Raw genomic sequence first — 16,317 nt, forward strand, 5'->3', positions numbered from 1 at the left:
CTTTCTAACTTTAGAGTTTAATATTGAATGTAACTTACTAATGGGCAATTTCTGTATAAAATAGACTTCTTGACTGACTATATTAAAAGCAGAAGATGCTGAAAATACACAGCATGTCTTTCAGCATCTGTAGAGAGGGAAACAGAGTTAATGGGCGGAATCTTCCATTCTGAAGTCTAAGTTGGGTGTGGAGTGGCAATTGGAGTGGCTTCCTCATTGTGGGGGGGCAGGACAGCTCATTACCTGTGCATCCGTGCAGAGCACGGTTAATCTTGTGGCGGGGGCAGACAGGAAGTCAACATCCCTGTTGGCACTTTAGGGAATGGATTAGAGACAAGAGCATGCCTTAAAAATATTTAATGACCCTGCCTCCACCTCTCCCTGGTAAAGGGATTTCCACAGGCTCACAACCCTCTGAGGGAATAAAATTCTCCTCATCTCCTGAGATTGTGACCCCTTGTTCTAGACCCCCCCCCACCCAGCCAGAGGAGACATCATCCCTGCATCCAGTCTGTCCAGCCCTGTCAGAATTTTATACATTTCGAAGAGATCCCCTCTCATTCTTCTAAACTCCAGTGAATACAGGTCTAGTCAGCCCAATTTCCCCGCCTTGCGACAATCCTGCCATCCCACCTTATTTTTTTCTAAGTGGGTGGCCTGGGAAGAGCCCCTCTTACACACTAGGCCTGCTTTCATGAATGGAAGAAGCCACGCCTCATGTTTGCACATGTGGGGAATTATTAGGCATATTGCCCGTGACTTTCTGACCCACTCAGTGAGCAAGCAAGACCCTAATACAGTGGTCATTTGTAAAATCTGTCATAGTAAGCTGTGATGAACTATGGTTCTATCAGCAAAAGCAATCCTACTACACTGAACCCAAGTGGTCATTCTGCATGTGTAGCCTAGATTGGGAGCATTTCTTGGCTATTCACCTGCAACAGGATTGTAGTGTATTGAAAACTTCACAGGTATCAGTTTTACTGCTGATAACCAACACACACCACCGCTACCACCACCACCACCACCCCCACCACCACCACCACCACCACACCCCCCCCCCCACCCATCCCTGCCAATATCAAATAACTCAGCAGAGCCAACCAACTTGAGACTTGCTGGACTGGATGGTTCAGGACAGCACCTTTAACCTAGTAGCTCATTAGGTGAGCTCTGATTTTTTTCAAGTGGTGTGGTGTCGATAACACTTGCTTTTCATAGCCAGAGCATGTCAATGATACAACAGCAGCTTGTGTTCATGTAGCAACTTTAACACAGTAAAACATCCCAATGCACTTCACAGAAATTGATACTGAGCCAAGGAAGGAGACAGTGGAACAGGTGACCCAAAAATTTGATCAAAGAGGAGCATCTTAAAAGAAGGAATCCTGAGAACAGGGTGAAAAAGCAGAGAGGTTTAGAGAGGGAATCCTGGAGCCTAATGGCTGATAACACAGCTGCTGTTAGTGGTGTAAAGAGAGTGGAGGATGCATAAGAATCCAGAAGTGGAGAGACAGAGAGATCTCTGAAGGTTTTACAGCTGGAGGAGACTATAGAGATAGGGACTGCGAGACAACAGAGGGGTTTGAATTTTAAAGTCAAGGTGTTGGTAGATGGGGAGCCAATAGACAGGGAGGTGATGGGTGGAATGGGACTTTGAGCAGTTTAGGACATGGGCAGCTCAAGTTTTTAGAGAGTAGAAGATGGGATGCTAGCCTCAAAGCAATAGTGGCTGAACTAATACCATTCTGGATCTTAATGCTTCAGGACAATAAATGAGAGTGATGTGTGTCCTGCAAAGGGATGAGGAATGCTTCAAAGAGGCCTGGAGCAAAAGACTACCAACAATTTAATTTTAAGCTCTTATAAGTATGGTCCTCCTCCTCACACTTACCCTTTCTTCATCTCAGATGCTGCATGGCAAAGGAAGTAAGCAGTCAGAGCAGTGGCCCTCGAGAGAAGCTGGCAGCGGTGTTGGCAGTGATGAGGACATGGAATCAAGTGGAGAGTGTGATGATGAAGATGGATGCACGGGATCTGGAAGTGGAGAAGTGGGTCATAAGAAGAAGACGCGTAAGTGGCATCTTTCATGTGGTTGTCTCACCGATAAATGGTTGCCAATAACATCCAGTGAAAGTGAGGAGTAAGAATCAACTTTAGGGTTAATCTGATACATACAAAACTGTTGAATGTCAAGCATGCAGTATTATAGTGGAAACTCTCTCACATTTCATATTGATACAATAGATCCAGTATAGTACAGTTACCTTCCCTGGGGTCTGAAACTGCGGAGGATATTTCATATTTGTACATTGGCCAATGAATGTTTACAGCTATATTTGAAACTTGAAGCAGGTAAGGGCAAGACTGAGGGAAGTTGACTCTCCTAAGCTGTTAGTTAATCCCTTGTGGCGAAGTTCCGTGTTTGTATCTTATTGTCCAGATACAGGTTGCATGAAAGAGCTGGATAAGATGAACAAATAGTTCACAATGTCACATTTGGTGCTTAAGTCCAAAGGCAGATGATAACTCATTATCAAATTTCTTACAACCATCCAACGTGGGAGAAGTTTATCTTCAGACAGTGGCTACTGGCGTGACCTGACCTTTAGTGGTATTTTGAAGGTCTACAACCATTCGGCAAATTGTGTTTCCTTTCCCGCAGGATCACTTTAATTGGATGGATGGCATATGAGCATCATGGTGGGACAAGGCTGGGCAATCCTTGGGTTGAATCTGCATGCAGCTGTGCTCTTGTCACAATTGTGAACGTCTTCAGGGATTGCTGGAATTATCCCACAGGTCCAGCAGGATCTGTGGAGGGAGAAACAGAGTTAACATTTCAGGTCAATGATCTTTCATCAGGACATTTGCAGCATTTCCTGTTTTTATTTCAGATTTATAGCACCCATAGTATTTGCTCTTAATTTATCTTAAATGCCCTTCTTGGTTCCAACCTGATCTTTAGAAGCTGCCAGAGTTGAGGACCATCCTGGAGGGGGAAAGGTCTATAATCAACAAGTTCCTTATTGAGCTCGTCAAATCTTATCGCAGTTCGATCTTTTCATTCCACTCGTCAAACTGTGATAAGATTTGACAAGCCCAATAAGGGACTTGTTGTTTACACATCTAATTCCATCACAGGAAACACAGAGCCCTGAAACTGAATTCCCAGCAGGTCGTGACCCCAGAGGCGGGAGCCCCATGAGGTAGTGAGTCCAGAGGCAGAAGTCCCAGGAGGTAGTGAGCCCCAGACATGGGAGTCCCAGCACATAGTGAGCCCCAGAGACAGGAGTCACAGCAGGTAGTGACCCCATAGACTGGTGTGCCAGCAGGTATTGACTCCCCAAATGGTCAGGTATCTTGACTCCCCAAAGCCTGACTTGTTATCACCGTTTCTTAACTATCGCCGTGTTAAAGTCCTGGAACAGCACTGTGGGTACACCTATACTACATGGGCTCCAGCGGTTCAAGAAGGCAACACACCACCACCTTCTCAAGAGCAATTAGGGATGGGCAATAAATGCTGGCCTAGCCAGTGACAACTATAACCCATGAATGAATTTAAAAAATTGAACGCAGAGACTGGAGTCCCAGGAGGTATTGAGTCCAAAAACTGCAATCCCAGCAGGTAGTGCCCATGGAGACTGAAGACCCAGCTGGTAGTGAGTCCAGGAACTGGAGCCCCAGCAGGTAGTGACCCTGGTGACTGGAAGCCCCGCAGGTAGTGAGTGCAGAGAGGCTAGAGTCCGAGCAGGTAGTGAGTGCAGAGGCTGGAACCCAGTAGGTAGTGAGTCCAGGAACTGGAGCCCCAGCAGGTAGTGACTCCAGAGACTGGAGTCCCAGCAGTTGTGACCTTGGTGACTGGAATCCCAGCAGGTAGTGACCCCAGAGACTGAAGTCCCAGCAGGTAGTGCAAGCCCCACAGGTTGGAGAACCAGCAGGTAATGAGTCCAGGAACTGCAGTCCCAGCAAGTAATGAGCCCAGAGACTGAAGTCCCAGCAGGTGATGAACTATGAGACCAGAGGCCTAATAGATGATGCATAATAAAACTGGGCTCAGCATGGCTAAGCCATGAACTCTGAGTTTAGACTGGAAATAAAGTGAATTCTAGTGAACTCTTAAGACTCCAGCTCCAGTGAGCAGTGAGGCTTGAAACTGGAGCTCCAAACCCTTGAGGAACAGCCAATAGCTTGAAAACTGTTGATGAACTTCAAGACTACAAGACCACTAGGGAGTGTGCTTCATGGAGACCCTCTCAGACTTTGGCCAAAAGGATGAGACAAGTTTAGCCAGCTGCCTATATGTTTTTTGTCTCCCTGTCAATTGGAGTGATTACATCAATCTCTGTGAAGTCAAGAGACATATTCCAAACAATGTCTCTCTGTGTCAGAGCCAAAGAAAACAACAGAAGCACAAATGGAATTTAAATGAGTGTAAGAATTAATCTGGGGCTGGTGTAAGGTTGTAGCTAAAGCTACCTTTACAAACCCTGACATGAGTTTTACAGTTGATAAGTAGGGTAGTTCTATGTTGAATTCTTTTGACTGTCGCACTGAAAAGAGTGGAATGTAGTAAAATCAATGTTTGAGATTCAGGTGGGACAACACACCATTCCCACAGGCATGATGGAACAAAAGGTTAGTCAGAGAGAGTCCGAGGGGTTCATTTTGTGGATACTCAACAATGGTAGGTCTTGCCCAACACCAGTGCACACTCAAAAAGTGACCACCTACAAATGAACCATTGCAGCTCACAAACACACCACAGCCCTGTCTAAGAGTTGATTAAATGCGACACTCTGCTCAAATGATGGAAGAATATCAGAATTGATTTCCCCTGTGCTCCCTGTCCATAACACGTGTGTAAACAAATGTTTGAGCGAAATGGAAGTTCAGAATTAATGCTGGCAATGGTTTGTTTGTTTCAGAGCTTATGATGCAGATTGCAACAGCAGCACATTAAATAAACACAGATTCCCTACATGGAAGGAAGCTCGCCAGCAGCAACAGCTTCACAGGGAGGGAGCAAAGGTAGCACGGCCTCAGTGTTCTAATTCTGGGTCACTGCTGCTCCACCAGAGGGCAGTGAGCTCCATGTACAGCACTTCCTGGCATGTTGTGTTCTGCTGGTACTCTCCTTTTAGGGTCATTGGAGGCTGGTTCAGGGCAAGCTTGAGAACCTTCATAGAACTTCTTGTTTGTAGATACATCACTGAGCCATGCACCTTTAATGCAGTCATATAGGGCAATTCAGGGGGGCCACCAGCAGTGACATGACAACCTGGTTCTTCAATGGGGAGTTTCCTCAAGTCAAGAACTCCCATTTACCCGCCAGAGTTCCATAACCCTTAATTTGCCTAAGAAAAAACAATCAATCTCAGTCATGCTACATTCATTATTATCCAACCACCACAAGTTACCAACTCAGCAAGTGCCTGATGCCCACAGTCAGAGGCCTTCACTGAGAGAATTCACAATCAGACCCCATCATTTAGAGAATTCACAATCTGACCCCATCACTGAGAGAATTCACAATCAGAATCCATTATTTAGAGAATTCACAATCAGACCCCATCACTGAGAGAATTCAAAATCAAACCCTGCCACTCTGAGAATTCACAATCATTCTGTAACATTTAGACAATTCACAATCAGACTCCATGACTGTGAGAATTCATAATCAAACCCCATCACTGAGAGAATTCATAATCAGACCCCATCATTTAGAGATTACACAATCTGACCCCATCAATGTGAGAATCACATTATCAGACCCCATCACTGAGAGACTCCCATAATCAGACTCAATCACTGGGGGAATCTTACAATCTGACCCCATCACCGTGAAAATTCACAATCAGACCCGATCATCAGGGGAATCTCACAATCTGACTCCATCACTGTTAGTTAGAATTCACAATCTGACCCCATCACTATGAGAATTCATAATCAGATGCCATCACTGAGTAAATTCACCGACCCCATCATTGAAAGAATTCACAACCTGACCTTGTCACTGAGAGACTCCCTCAATCGGACCCCATCACTGAGAGAATCTAACTATCAGTGCCCTTCAAATAAGCAGCATCAGAGGCAGAGTAACATTCAGAGGGGTTTTTTTAAGCACCCCTTATTTCCAAAAAAATAATGGTGATTTATTTTGTTCCATCATGGTGAGATGCTTTGGAGGACAACAATTTATATCTGTATAGCACCTTTAATACCCCAAAACTCTTCACGGCAGTGTTATCAGACAAAATTTAATCCCGAGCTACATACGGAACTATCAAGACTGCTGACCAATAGCTGACAACGATGTGGCATTTTAAAAGAGGATAGGAGAGAAACAAAAATTTTTAGTGAGGGTCTCTAGTGCTTATGGCCTGGGCAGCTGAAGGCATGAGCCGCCAATGGTAGCATGATTACAATTGACGATGTACCAAAGGCCAGTATTGGAGAGGCGCAGAGATCTCATAGTTGTTGGGCTGCAGGAGACTGTTGAGATAGGGAATGGTGAGGATTAGAAAATAAGGATGAGAATTTCAAAATTAAGGCATTGCTGAGTCAGAAGCCAATGTAGGTCACTGAGCACAGGCATGATGGGTGGATGGAATTTGGTGCGAGTTAGATTGAGGACAGCTGAATTTTGGATGAGCTTGGGTTCTGTTAGGGTGGAAGATGGGTGGCCAGTTAGGAGAACAGTTGAACAGTCAAGTTAAGAGATAAACTTTAGCAGCAGATAAATTCAGGTGGGATAGAAACATGAGATGTTGCAGAGGTGAAAGCAGGTGATCTTGGTGATGGTGGGATACATGATTGGAGGCTTATCCCAAAGACATATACAACACCACGATTGCAAGGAGTCTGATTCAGAGCCTCATCTAATTGCATTGACCTCAGTTAAGTACTCACATTTCCCAGGAATTTGGTTGAGATGTGCTCCAGGCACATCCCACTTAGTACCAATACAGGCAGCAGGGAGAACAGACTTCCACCATGTTGAAAGCAATCCTCAAACTGTATGCATCACCCATTTTCATAAGCGACTTGTATTTATATGCCACCTTTAACATAGTAAAACATCCCAAGGTGCTTCTCAGGACCATATTATACTTTTTAGACAAAATTTGACAATGAACCACCTAAAGAGATTTAGAAAAGTGACAAAAATCTTGGTTAAAGAAGAGAAAGAGGTGGGGAGGCAGGGAGGTGATTCTAGAGTCTAGTAACTAGACAGCTGAAGGTATGGCCACCAATGGGGATACAAAAGAAATGATGATATACAAGAGGCCAAAATTGGTGGAATGCAGCAATGTTGGAGAGTTGTAAGACTGGAGGGAGTTACAGAATGGGAATTGGTGACAGTGGGTGGGGGGGTTGGGGGATGTTGTGGGTGCAGGCCAGGGATGATGAGGCTGAGGCCATGGAATGATTTGAGCATAATAATGAGCATCTTAAATTTGAGGCATTGCTGGACCTGGAGTCATTGCTAGTCCAACAAGTATTTCTCGTTTGAAAGGGAAATCTAATTCAAATTGTTTACTGTTTTGATATTGCTTCGTTTGTGAAAAGGGTGTGAGCTTCCTACTTCCTTTATCTGTAAACTCCATTTATCCGTGAGTGGTCTCAGAAGCTTATCTACAGAGTGTTCGCTTTAGTGCGAGGTAAATGTGGGCCATAGTATAACAATGCAGTATGGAAAAATGTCTTCATTCTCTTGAGCTCCATCATTTTGCTGGCCGGATTGGCAAAGGAATATGTGGATCAGTGAACAAATCGGTTCCTAGATGTTATCGAATGTGAGTGCCATGGCACAGAATCAGTTTATTTTTGGCTCAGTTGGTTGGATTTTAGTGCCATTCTTGTGTTAATTGGAAACCATGTTAAAGACCTGTGACTGCTTATCTGCCATCCAATAGTTTGGAATGGTCCATAGCATGCCTCTGTAAGTGGAGAGCTTTCATTTAAAGGGGACATTTTAATCAACCATGGGCTAGTTCTCAATTCACTTTCCTAAAATCATTCCTTTCTCCCTCCCTCTGATGGCACTGAGGTACCAGTCCATAAGAGGAACTGCCCACCTGTCGTACCTCACCCAAGTGGCTACTGTTCAATGTGAGCTGAAGCTGTGTCACTGTGAGCTATTCAATTGTAAGGGCGTCACAACCAACCCTGTCCTCACTCAATACGTAGACTTTCCAGCAGGGGCCACAAGATGGCAAACAGGAACTTGGATTGAAGCTTCCCACTCTGTTGGGCGCAGCTACTCGATGCTAGTGTGTGAGCTTGAGCCTGTCATTTTTTGGCAGTTGCCATGTTCCACCCATGTTTGTCCTCCTTTAGAGTGTGCAGGGCAGACAAGGATCCATAGATAGCAAGGAGAAGAAGCAATAAAGTCCATCAGAGATAAAAATCCTCAACAGGATTTATTGCATAAGTTCAGGGGAAATTGGGAAATATATTAGAAGCTGGAGATTGGGAAAGGAACAGACAAAGCTTGTTTTATAAGGCCTTATCTGAACAATACAGTTGTTCCAAGTCCAGGGTATTTAGTTTCACTAGCTAGCTTCAGTCTAGGTCATAACCCTAGCATGCATGAAGTCCACATGAAAATTGATGTGTTGAGGTATAGCTTTGTGATGTGTTGAAGTGTACCTTTGTTCACTGATGAATAATAGCTCGGTGGAATGCATCACTGCTGGATGTGGTTGAGTGAAATACTTTTAAAGTATTCCAATTAAAAGTTGAAGGATTAAATATTTATGGTCTTGAATTGTTACGGAAGTGATGCCTTGCAATGTACCACTGCGTGTTATGCTTAATGGCTTTCGCTTGCTGGCTATGTGAACCTTTCATACACAGGGATTTGTTATGATCTGGAATGCATTGAAAGGGTGGTGGACACAGATTCAATTCTAACTTTGAAAAGGGAATTGGATATATATTTGAAAAGGAAAAAAAAATATTGCAGGGTTATAGGGAAAGCGATGGGGGGAGCGGGATTGATTGGTAGTTCTTTTGAAAGAGCCTGAATAGGTTGGATTGGGCTGCATGGACTCCTTGTGTGCAGTAAGAATCACTTCACAACCACAGGAGGCAGATATCACACCTGTTGCCAGCTTCAGGTATGCGTTTTTAATCCATGGGAAGAGATTGTGGGATAGAGTCACCTCACGTTTCACTGTAATGCTTTTGAAAAGAACCTTCAAATCTATCAGGGGTCAGCTGACTTCTGGTGGCACACTGTGTTGGGTAGAAGAGAAGTACTTTGAGATGGAAGTGTTGATCACAAACAAGATAGTTCAGCTGTGCTACCTGAAAGAGTAATGGGCATATTTATAATCAGATTCACTTGCCCCAGGACAGTTTAGGCACTGGCCATTCCTCACTGGGACAGATTCCTTTGTCATCGTAGAGAATCCACAACATTGGTTCACCAAAATGATACCTGGAATGATGAGCTGTAGTGAAAATGGGAGATACTGACACTGCACAGAAAAGGCTAAGAGGAGATTTAATAGATGTTTTTGAAACATGAAAAGCTTTGATGTAATGAACAGTGAAGACAATTATTGGTGGTTGATAATTTGGTGACAATGAGCAGTGTTAGAATTTCAAGGAACTCGACCTGACATCGATAGGTTGTAGCAAATCACTTTTATTACCACACAGCAGGAATCAGCACATTATAGTGTGTGGGCAATAACTCACAGCACCAAACAGGTCATATATTACCCATTCTGTTACTGGACAGAGTAGAGAGCACAATTCCCTTCTCTCTCTTCTCTTCTTAATTCGCTACCTAGGTAGGTATTAGGCTCTAGCCAACGTTTACGCCCACCTACTCAAACTGAGGTGCTATTTCCGTTGTCTTCTAATTCTGTGCCATCTGCCAAAATATCGTCTCCTTTATAGACCTTTCTCTTGGTGATATGACCCCAAGGATCCTATTGTTCTCTCCCACCTCGGATCTTTCACCCTGCTAAGACCGTCTCAGACCGTCTGCACGTACGGTTTTAAAACTTCCCTTTTCCTTGTTACACACCTTGAAGAGGTATCTTGTTTTTATGCTCTCTCTGCACCTTGTGGTCTTGGCTTATTTAATTCCACTGGTCATCTGTTATAATGGTTGACAACTAAATTTAGCTCTGGTGCAGACAATGGCATTTTCACTCAGCTTAGTCACAAATACTTCTCAAAATATACCAGCCTATGTAGGGTTTTGAATGATCCCTCATTCTAGACATCCATATTTAAAAATTACTCAGGTTAGCATATTGTCAAATGTGAAATTGTACAGAAAGAAAATAAGACAAACATTAACAAACAAACCTACGTATGATAATTTTTTTCATCCATGCTTGGGATCTGAGCATCATTGGCCTGGCCTGTGTTTGTTGCCTATCCATAATTGCCTTGAGAAGGTGGTGGTGAGCCGCCGTCCTGAACTGCTGCAGTCCATGTGGTGTAGGTATACCCACAGTGCTGGTGGAAGGGAATTCAGGATTTTGATCCCAGCAACAGTGAAGGAATGGGGATATATTTCCAAGTCAGGTTGGTGCGTTGGTTGGAGAGGAAATTGCAGATGGTGGTATTCCCATCTATCTGCTGCCTTTGTCCTTCTAGGTGGCAGAGGTCGTGGGCTTGGAAGATGCTGTCAAAGGAGCCTTGGTGAATTCCTGCAGTACATCTTGTAGATGGTACACACTGCTGCTAATGTGCATGTTGGTGGAAAGACTGACTGTTTAAGGTGATGGATAGAATGCCCATGAAACGGCTGCTTTGTCCTGGATGTTATCAAGCTTCTTCAGTGTTGTTGGAGCCACACTCATCCAGGTAAGTAGAAAGTATTTTACCACACTCCCTAGTTGTGACTTGTAGATGGTCAACAGCCTTTGGTGAGTTAGGAGGTGAGTTACTCTTTGCAGAATTCCCAGTTTCTGACCTGCTCTTGTAGCCATTGTATTTATATGGTTGGTCCAATTAAGTTTCTGTTTAATGGTAACTCCCAGGATGTTGATTATGGGGTGTCAGTGATGGTAATACCATTGAATGTCAAAGGGGCGATGGATAGATTCTCTCTTATTGAAGATGATCATTACCTGGCACTTGTGTGGCATGAGTGTTATTTGCCGCTTATCGGCCCAAACCTGGACATTATCCAGGTCTTGTTACATATGGGCATGGACTGCTTCAGTATCTGAGGAGTTGCGAATGGAACTGAACACTGTGCAATCATCAGTAAACATCCCCACTTCTGACCTTATGATGGAGGGAACGTTATTAACGAAGCAGCTGAAGATGGTTGGGCCTAGGACACTACACTAAGGAACTCCTGCATTGATGTGCTGGACCTGAGATGATTGACCTCGAACAAGCACAATCATCTTCCTACGTGCTAGGTGCGACTCCAATCAGTTGAGAGATTTTCCCCTAATTCCCTTCTTTTCCTGTTTTACTCAGACTCCTTGATGCCACACTCAGTCAAATGTTGCCTTGATGTCAAGGGCAGTCACTCTGAACATACATCCTGAGTTCAGCTCTTTTTTCCATCTTGCAAGAGACATGACTGATCCAATGGTCTCCTGCACTGTAAAGTTCTGTGTTCCACCTGGCACCATGAAGGATGCCAACCATACCTACCCCTTGCCCACTGCAGCTCAGAATTGGATGCCGGCAGTTTTCCTGCTGACTGTTTACCTGAAACCAATTAACTCAGCATAGATAGAGGGTCAAACCTGGGCATTCTCGCTGTGTGTGACTCATGGCCCACATAGAGTTGTGCATTAACACACAGAGTTACAGAGACCCTGTCATCTCACTTTTTATCATTAATCCAGATAAAACATGGCCAAGCTTGACATGGTTTGATCTAAAAGTTAAAATGGCAGGTCAGATAGCATATTTCACAAAGAGCCAAATGACCTCCTTCTGCACTGTACCAATTATGTGAATCTGTGCAAATGCTTCCTAGTGGATATCATAAGGCCACGTTCACACTGCATCTGTTTTTTGAAGCCCATTCATTCAGTTTGCCAGTGCATTACCCAGAACCTCTCAAATTGCATGGTTCTCTATAGTTTACAGCTCTAACGTGCTATACAAAAGCAAGCAGTCTCACTCCTCAGGAGCTGAGGCATCAGTTAAGGCACAAAGTAGCATAACCTGGAATAGCATTACCTGGAAATACATTACAGTTATTTGTTGTTCCAGGATTTATACTTGGGATTTCCACTATGAAGACAATTAATCTGGACCACGTAATTATCAGACTGAAATACCAAACACATTTCCCTTGATAGAGCCTTTTACAATAGCAGCAAATGCAAAATGCAACCAATGGTCGGAAACAGCACAAATCACATAACCAGTTCAAGAAAGAGTTCAACAACAAGCCAATCACTTGAGTTCCTTTGAATGGTCTTTTTTAGTATGTGTTTAAAAAGAAAAGAAAGAAAAACTTGCATTTAAATAGCATCTTTCATGGCTACCGGGTGTCTCAAAGCTCTTTACAGCCAATGAAGTACTTTTGAACAAGAGTCACTGTTTGTAGCGTAGGAAACACAGCAGCCAATTTTGCGTACTGCAAAATCCCTTTAAGGTAACATAAGGCACCTGAGGTATACTTAGAATAATGTATATATCTACCTGCAGAGTTCACACCTGGCCTCCATGTCAATTGTGGCTTGGCCAATTTGGCAACAAACTAGAATATTAGAAATATTCAAATGCACCTTCTTTCTCATTCTTTGAAGGATGACCTTGCCTTTGAGAAGACAATTTACCTATCTAAAGACAATTGCCCACACAATGGACCCCAGCTATGTTAACACATGTATTAAAGGCTTGTTGACAGTTAACTGGGATGCTAAGGTTGTTGTGAGTTGCTTGTGAAATTAATCAATTGCCCTGCATGCAGGCGGCATTGTAACAGTCCCATCTCCAATAAGATCCTGTCTTTTTTAACTATCAAGTGATGTACTGATTAAAAGACATTAACTGTTAGTAAAAGCACTTCAGTTTTGTCGCAGGCCCTTAGTTTGATTATGCTTGGCTGACTGATTTGAAGCAAGGTGATGACAGGTGTGCTACAATTGGTTTCAGTAGCTCGAAGGAAGCAGTAGCATCAGGTTTATGTTACTGGAGTTAGGAAGTAATTCTGGAATGGAAAAAAGTTCGTATCAGTATTGGTGGCCATGTAAAAACCCATCTGATTCACTAATGTCCTTTAGGAAAGAAAATCTACCACCCTTACCCAGTCTGGCCTACATGTGACTCCAGACCCACAGCAATGTGGTTGACTCTTAATTGACCTCTGAAATGGTCTAACAAATCATTCAGTTAAGGATAATAAATACTAACCTTGCCAACAATGCTTACACCCCGTGAATGGATAGAAAATATATAGTTAGAGGGGGAGAAATATCAAGTAGATTTCTGGCCACTGATCACTGTTCACTGAATCATGCTGGAAAATGCATGAGGTAGATTGTGACATTTTGTTTTATGTAAGCAAGTCGACAGCCCATCTTGCAATGTCCAGATCTGTCCCCACATGTTTGGACAGGATTGGACTCAGCTGCAATACCTTCCTGGATGAACAGTTTTACCAAAATTCAGGGTGTAAGACTAACCAATTGAGTAAAGTGAAACAAATCCACTAACTTCATTGGACCAGAAGCCAAGCACGAGCCCTCCTATCCAGAGTCTGACAGTGCAGCACTGTACTGTCAGTGGTGTCAGGTGAGACATTAAACTGAGTCACTTTCTGCCCTCTCAGGTGGATGTAAAATATTTCATGGCACTATTTCAAAGAAAACAGAGTAGTGCTCCATGGCGTCCTGACCAATCTCAGTCAGCATAACCAAAATAGCTAATCTGACCATCAGCACCTTGCTGTTTGTGGGAGATGAGTATGTGAAAATTGCCAACTGTGTTTCCCACATAGCAACACTTCAAAAGTACGTCATTGGCTGAAAAGCACTTTGGGATGTCCCTGCATTTTAAACCTGCAATATTTTAGTGTGTATCTGTTTAACATGTTTAATTTTGTTTTTAAAAAGGAAGTGAATTTTAAAAATGTGCTTAATAAATGAAAATCTTTTGTTCTTAGAGTAAGAGAAATATTAAAGTATCAAACATTTTAAGAACTCAAGAAATAGGAGCAGGAGTTGACTATTCAGACCCTCAAGCCTGCTTTGCTTGTCAATAAAATCATGGTTAATCTGATTTGGCCTTAACTCCACTTTCCTGCCTACCCCCCATTACCCTTGACTATCTTGTCAGTCAAAAACCTGCCTAACTCAGTCCTGAATATATTCAATGACCCTGCCTCCACTGCTCACGGGGGGAAAGAATTCCAAACAGTCCTCTGAGAGAAGAAATTCCTCCTCGTTTCCACCTTAACTGGGAATCCCCCTTATTTTGAAAACCATGTGCTGGGGGATACATTGAGAAATATGTCCATCACATTTAAAGCCCTTTTTCTTTATAGTAACATTCCTCTTGAAATTCAATAATGTGGAGTCTTAATAAGCAATTAAATTCCTTTCAGTACCTTGGCAGATATATATTATTAAATATGTTGAGCAAAGTAATTAATTAATTGCTCTATAATTCCTCAGGTCACTTGCATTTATCGTTTAAATATACCTCAGAAGTTTGCAGACTGCTTCTCAAGTGTGATGTTTGAATGAGGAACAATTCAGTATCTTAGCGACTTGTTTCCTGAACAGACGAAATTCAAACTCAGATGGTATCCCAGTGGGTGAGAGCTCCCAGCATCCATTGTGCTGCTCAGCTCTACAGCTCCAATGATCCCTCATTCAATTATGGATCTGCATTGAGCTGGCTGATTTTGGCCAGGTCAGTTGGTGAAGGATTGCAATTAGTCCTCCATGCTCCAGGACAAGTGAAGATTGAAACCAGACGATATGATCAGTCTCACTGGAAACTGCATGGCCTGGGATGTCCTAGAAACTTCTCCCACATTTCCTCACCATATCTCTGCTGGGTGTGCTGCACAGTCTGAGGTGTCATTGTCCAGATAAGACATTAAATGACCAGATAATTTATTGTTGGGTAATGTTAGTTGAAGGATAAATATTGGCCAGAATACTAAGAGAGTTTCCTTGCACTTCTTTGAATAGTGCCATGGGATTGCCCTGTGTTAGTACCTTGACAAACTATCTGCTTTTGTAATTTTATGAGTAAATAAATCTGTACAACGAATTTTAATCTTGTACGTTGGTCTGACAGCATGTTACTTTTCCATCTTGTGAAGTGACAAGCAGAATGCAGTCTGCACATTTTGAAGCCAGTGCTTTCCTGTGATTTCGGCTAGTTGTTAGACCTGTTATCCTGACTGCTTCCCAGAAGAGAATGCACAGGCATATCTTGTCTGTATATATTATGCAATAAGACATATGTTGCTGAGTATAACACAGTGTGTTAAATTCTTTCACCTGTCTACTTTCTCTTGTACGACTCTTACTTTCTGCTGGTTCATCTTTTCACAGTGATTGACATCGTTGTGGTTCTTCCCTCCAACCGGCTGCACATTTTTTTTTTGCCATTACGCTTTCACTGTCACGCCTAGTTCCTGTCACATTTTTCTGTCACACTTTGTTGCACAAAACAAAAATGAGGAAAGTGACAAGATAACTAGCCAGTGAGTAATAATGAAGGGAAATTATGAAAACAACCAGTTTTGAATGACCTGCCAGGAAAACCTAGTTAAAAAAGGAGAAGCTGAATCAAATCAAATCAGCTTGTACTGATATAATGCCTTTAACGTAATGAAACATTCCAAGGTGCTTCATAGGAAAGTTATCAAATGAAGTTTGACAACAAGGCACATAAGCAGATATTAGGGCAGATGACCAAAAGCTTGGTGAAAGAGATAGGTTTTTAGGAGCATCTTAAAGGAGGAAAGAGAGTTAGAAAGGCTGCTTCAGAAAAGCTGGAGGAGAAAATTCAAAAGCATTACAGGTACCCAACCTCATATCCAGGAAGCTAGTAACCAGACATGTGCTGGATATGGGGATTTTCCAGATCTTCTGTCCGGTGGGGTGGTGTGTAGGGGTCAGATAATAGGATAATTTAAAGTCAGGCTGGTTTCTTTGCTGAGCTTGGGGGGTGCGGGCCAGGCCAGCTTCCACCGTTAATCCTGGACTTGAAAGAGCAGGGGATCAGCGTGCTGCAGCCTGGACATGATGGACAGCAATGCCTGATGGGGATTGTAGTCTCCACGGTAGGACCTGGAACAGGATTTTCCAGTCATCGGGCGGGCCCAGGAGTGGCTGCAAAACGATC

General features: G+C 43.1%; 1 protein-coding gene across 2 annotated transcripts in view; it reads left to right on the top strand.

Moving 5' to 3' along the window:
* Positions 1–16,317, top strand: part of gpc5b (glypican 5b) — a 575,096-nt gene that overhangs the window by 390,997 nt on the left and 167,782 nt on the right. For both annotated transcript variants that reach the window (XM_041178181.1, XM_041178189.1), the window contains one exon: positions 1,911–2,073. In XM_041178181.1, coding sequence (XP_041034115.1) covers positions 1,911–2,073 — 163 coding nt within the window. The remainder of the gene's footprint in view (positions 1–1,910; positions 2,074–16,317) is intronic.

The sequence above is a fragment of the Carcharodon carcharias genome, chromosome 2 (genome assembly GCF_017639515.1).
Source record: "Carcharodon carcharias isolate sCarCar2 chromosome 2, sCarCar2.pri, whole genome shotgun sequence".
NCBI lineage: Eukaryota > Metazoa > Chordata > Chondrichthyes > Lamniformes > Lamnidae > Carcharodon > Carcharodon carcharias.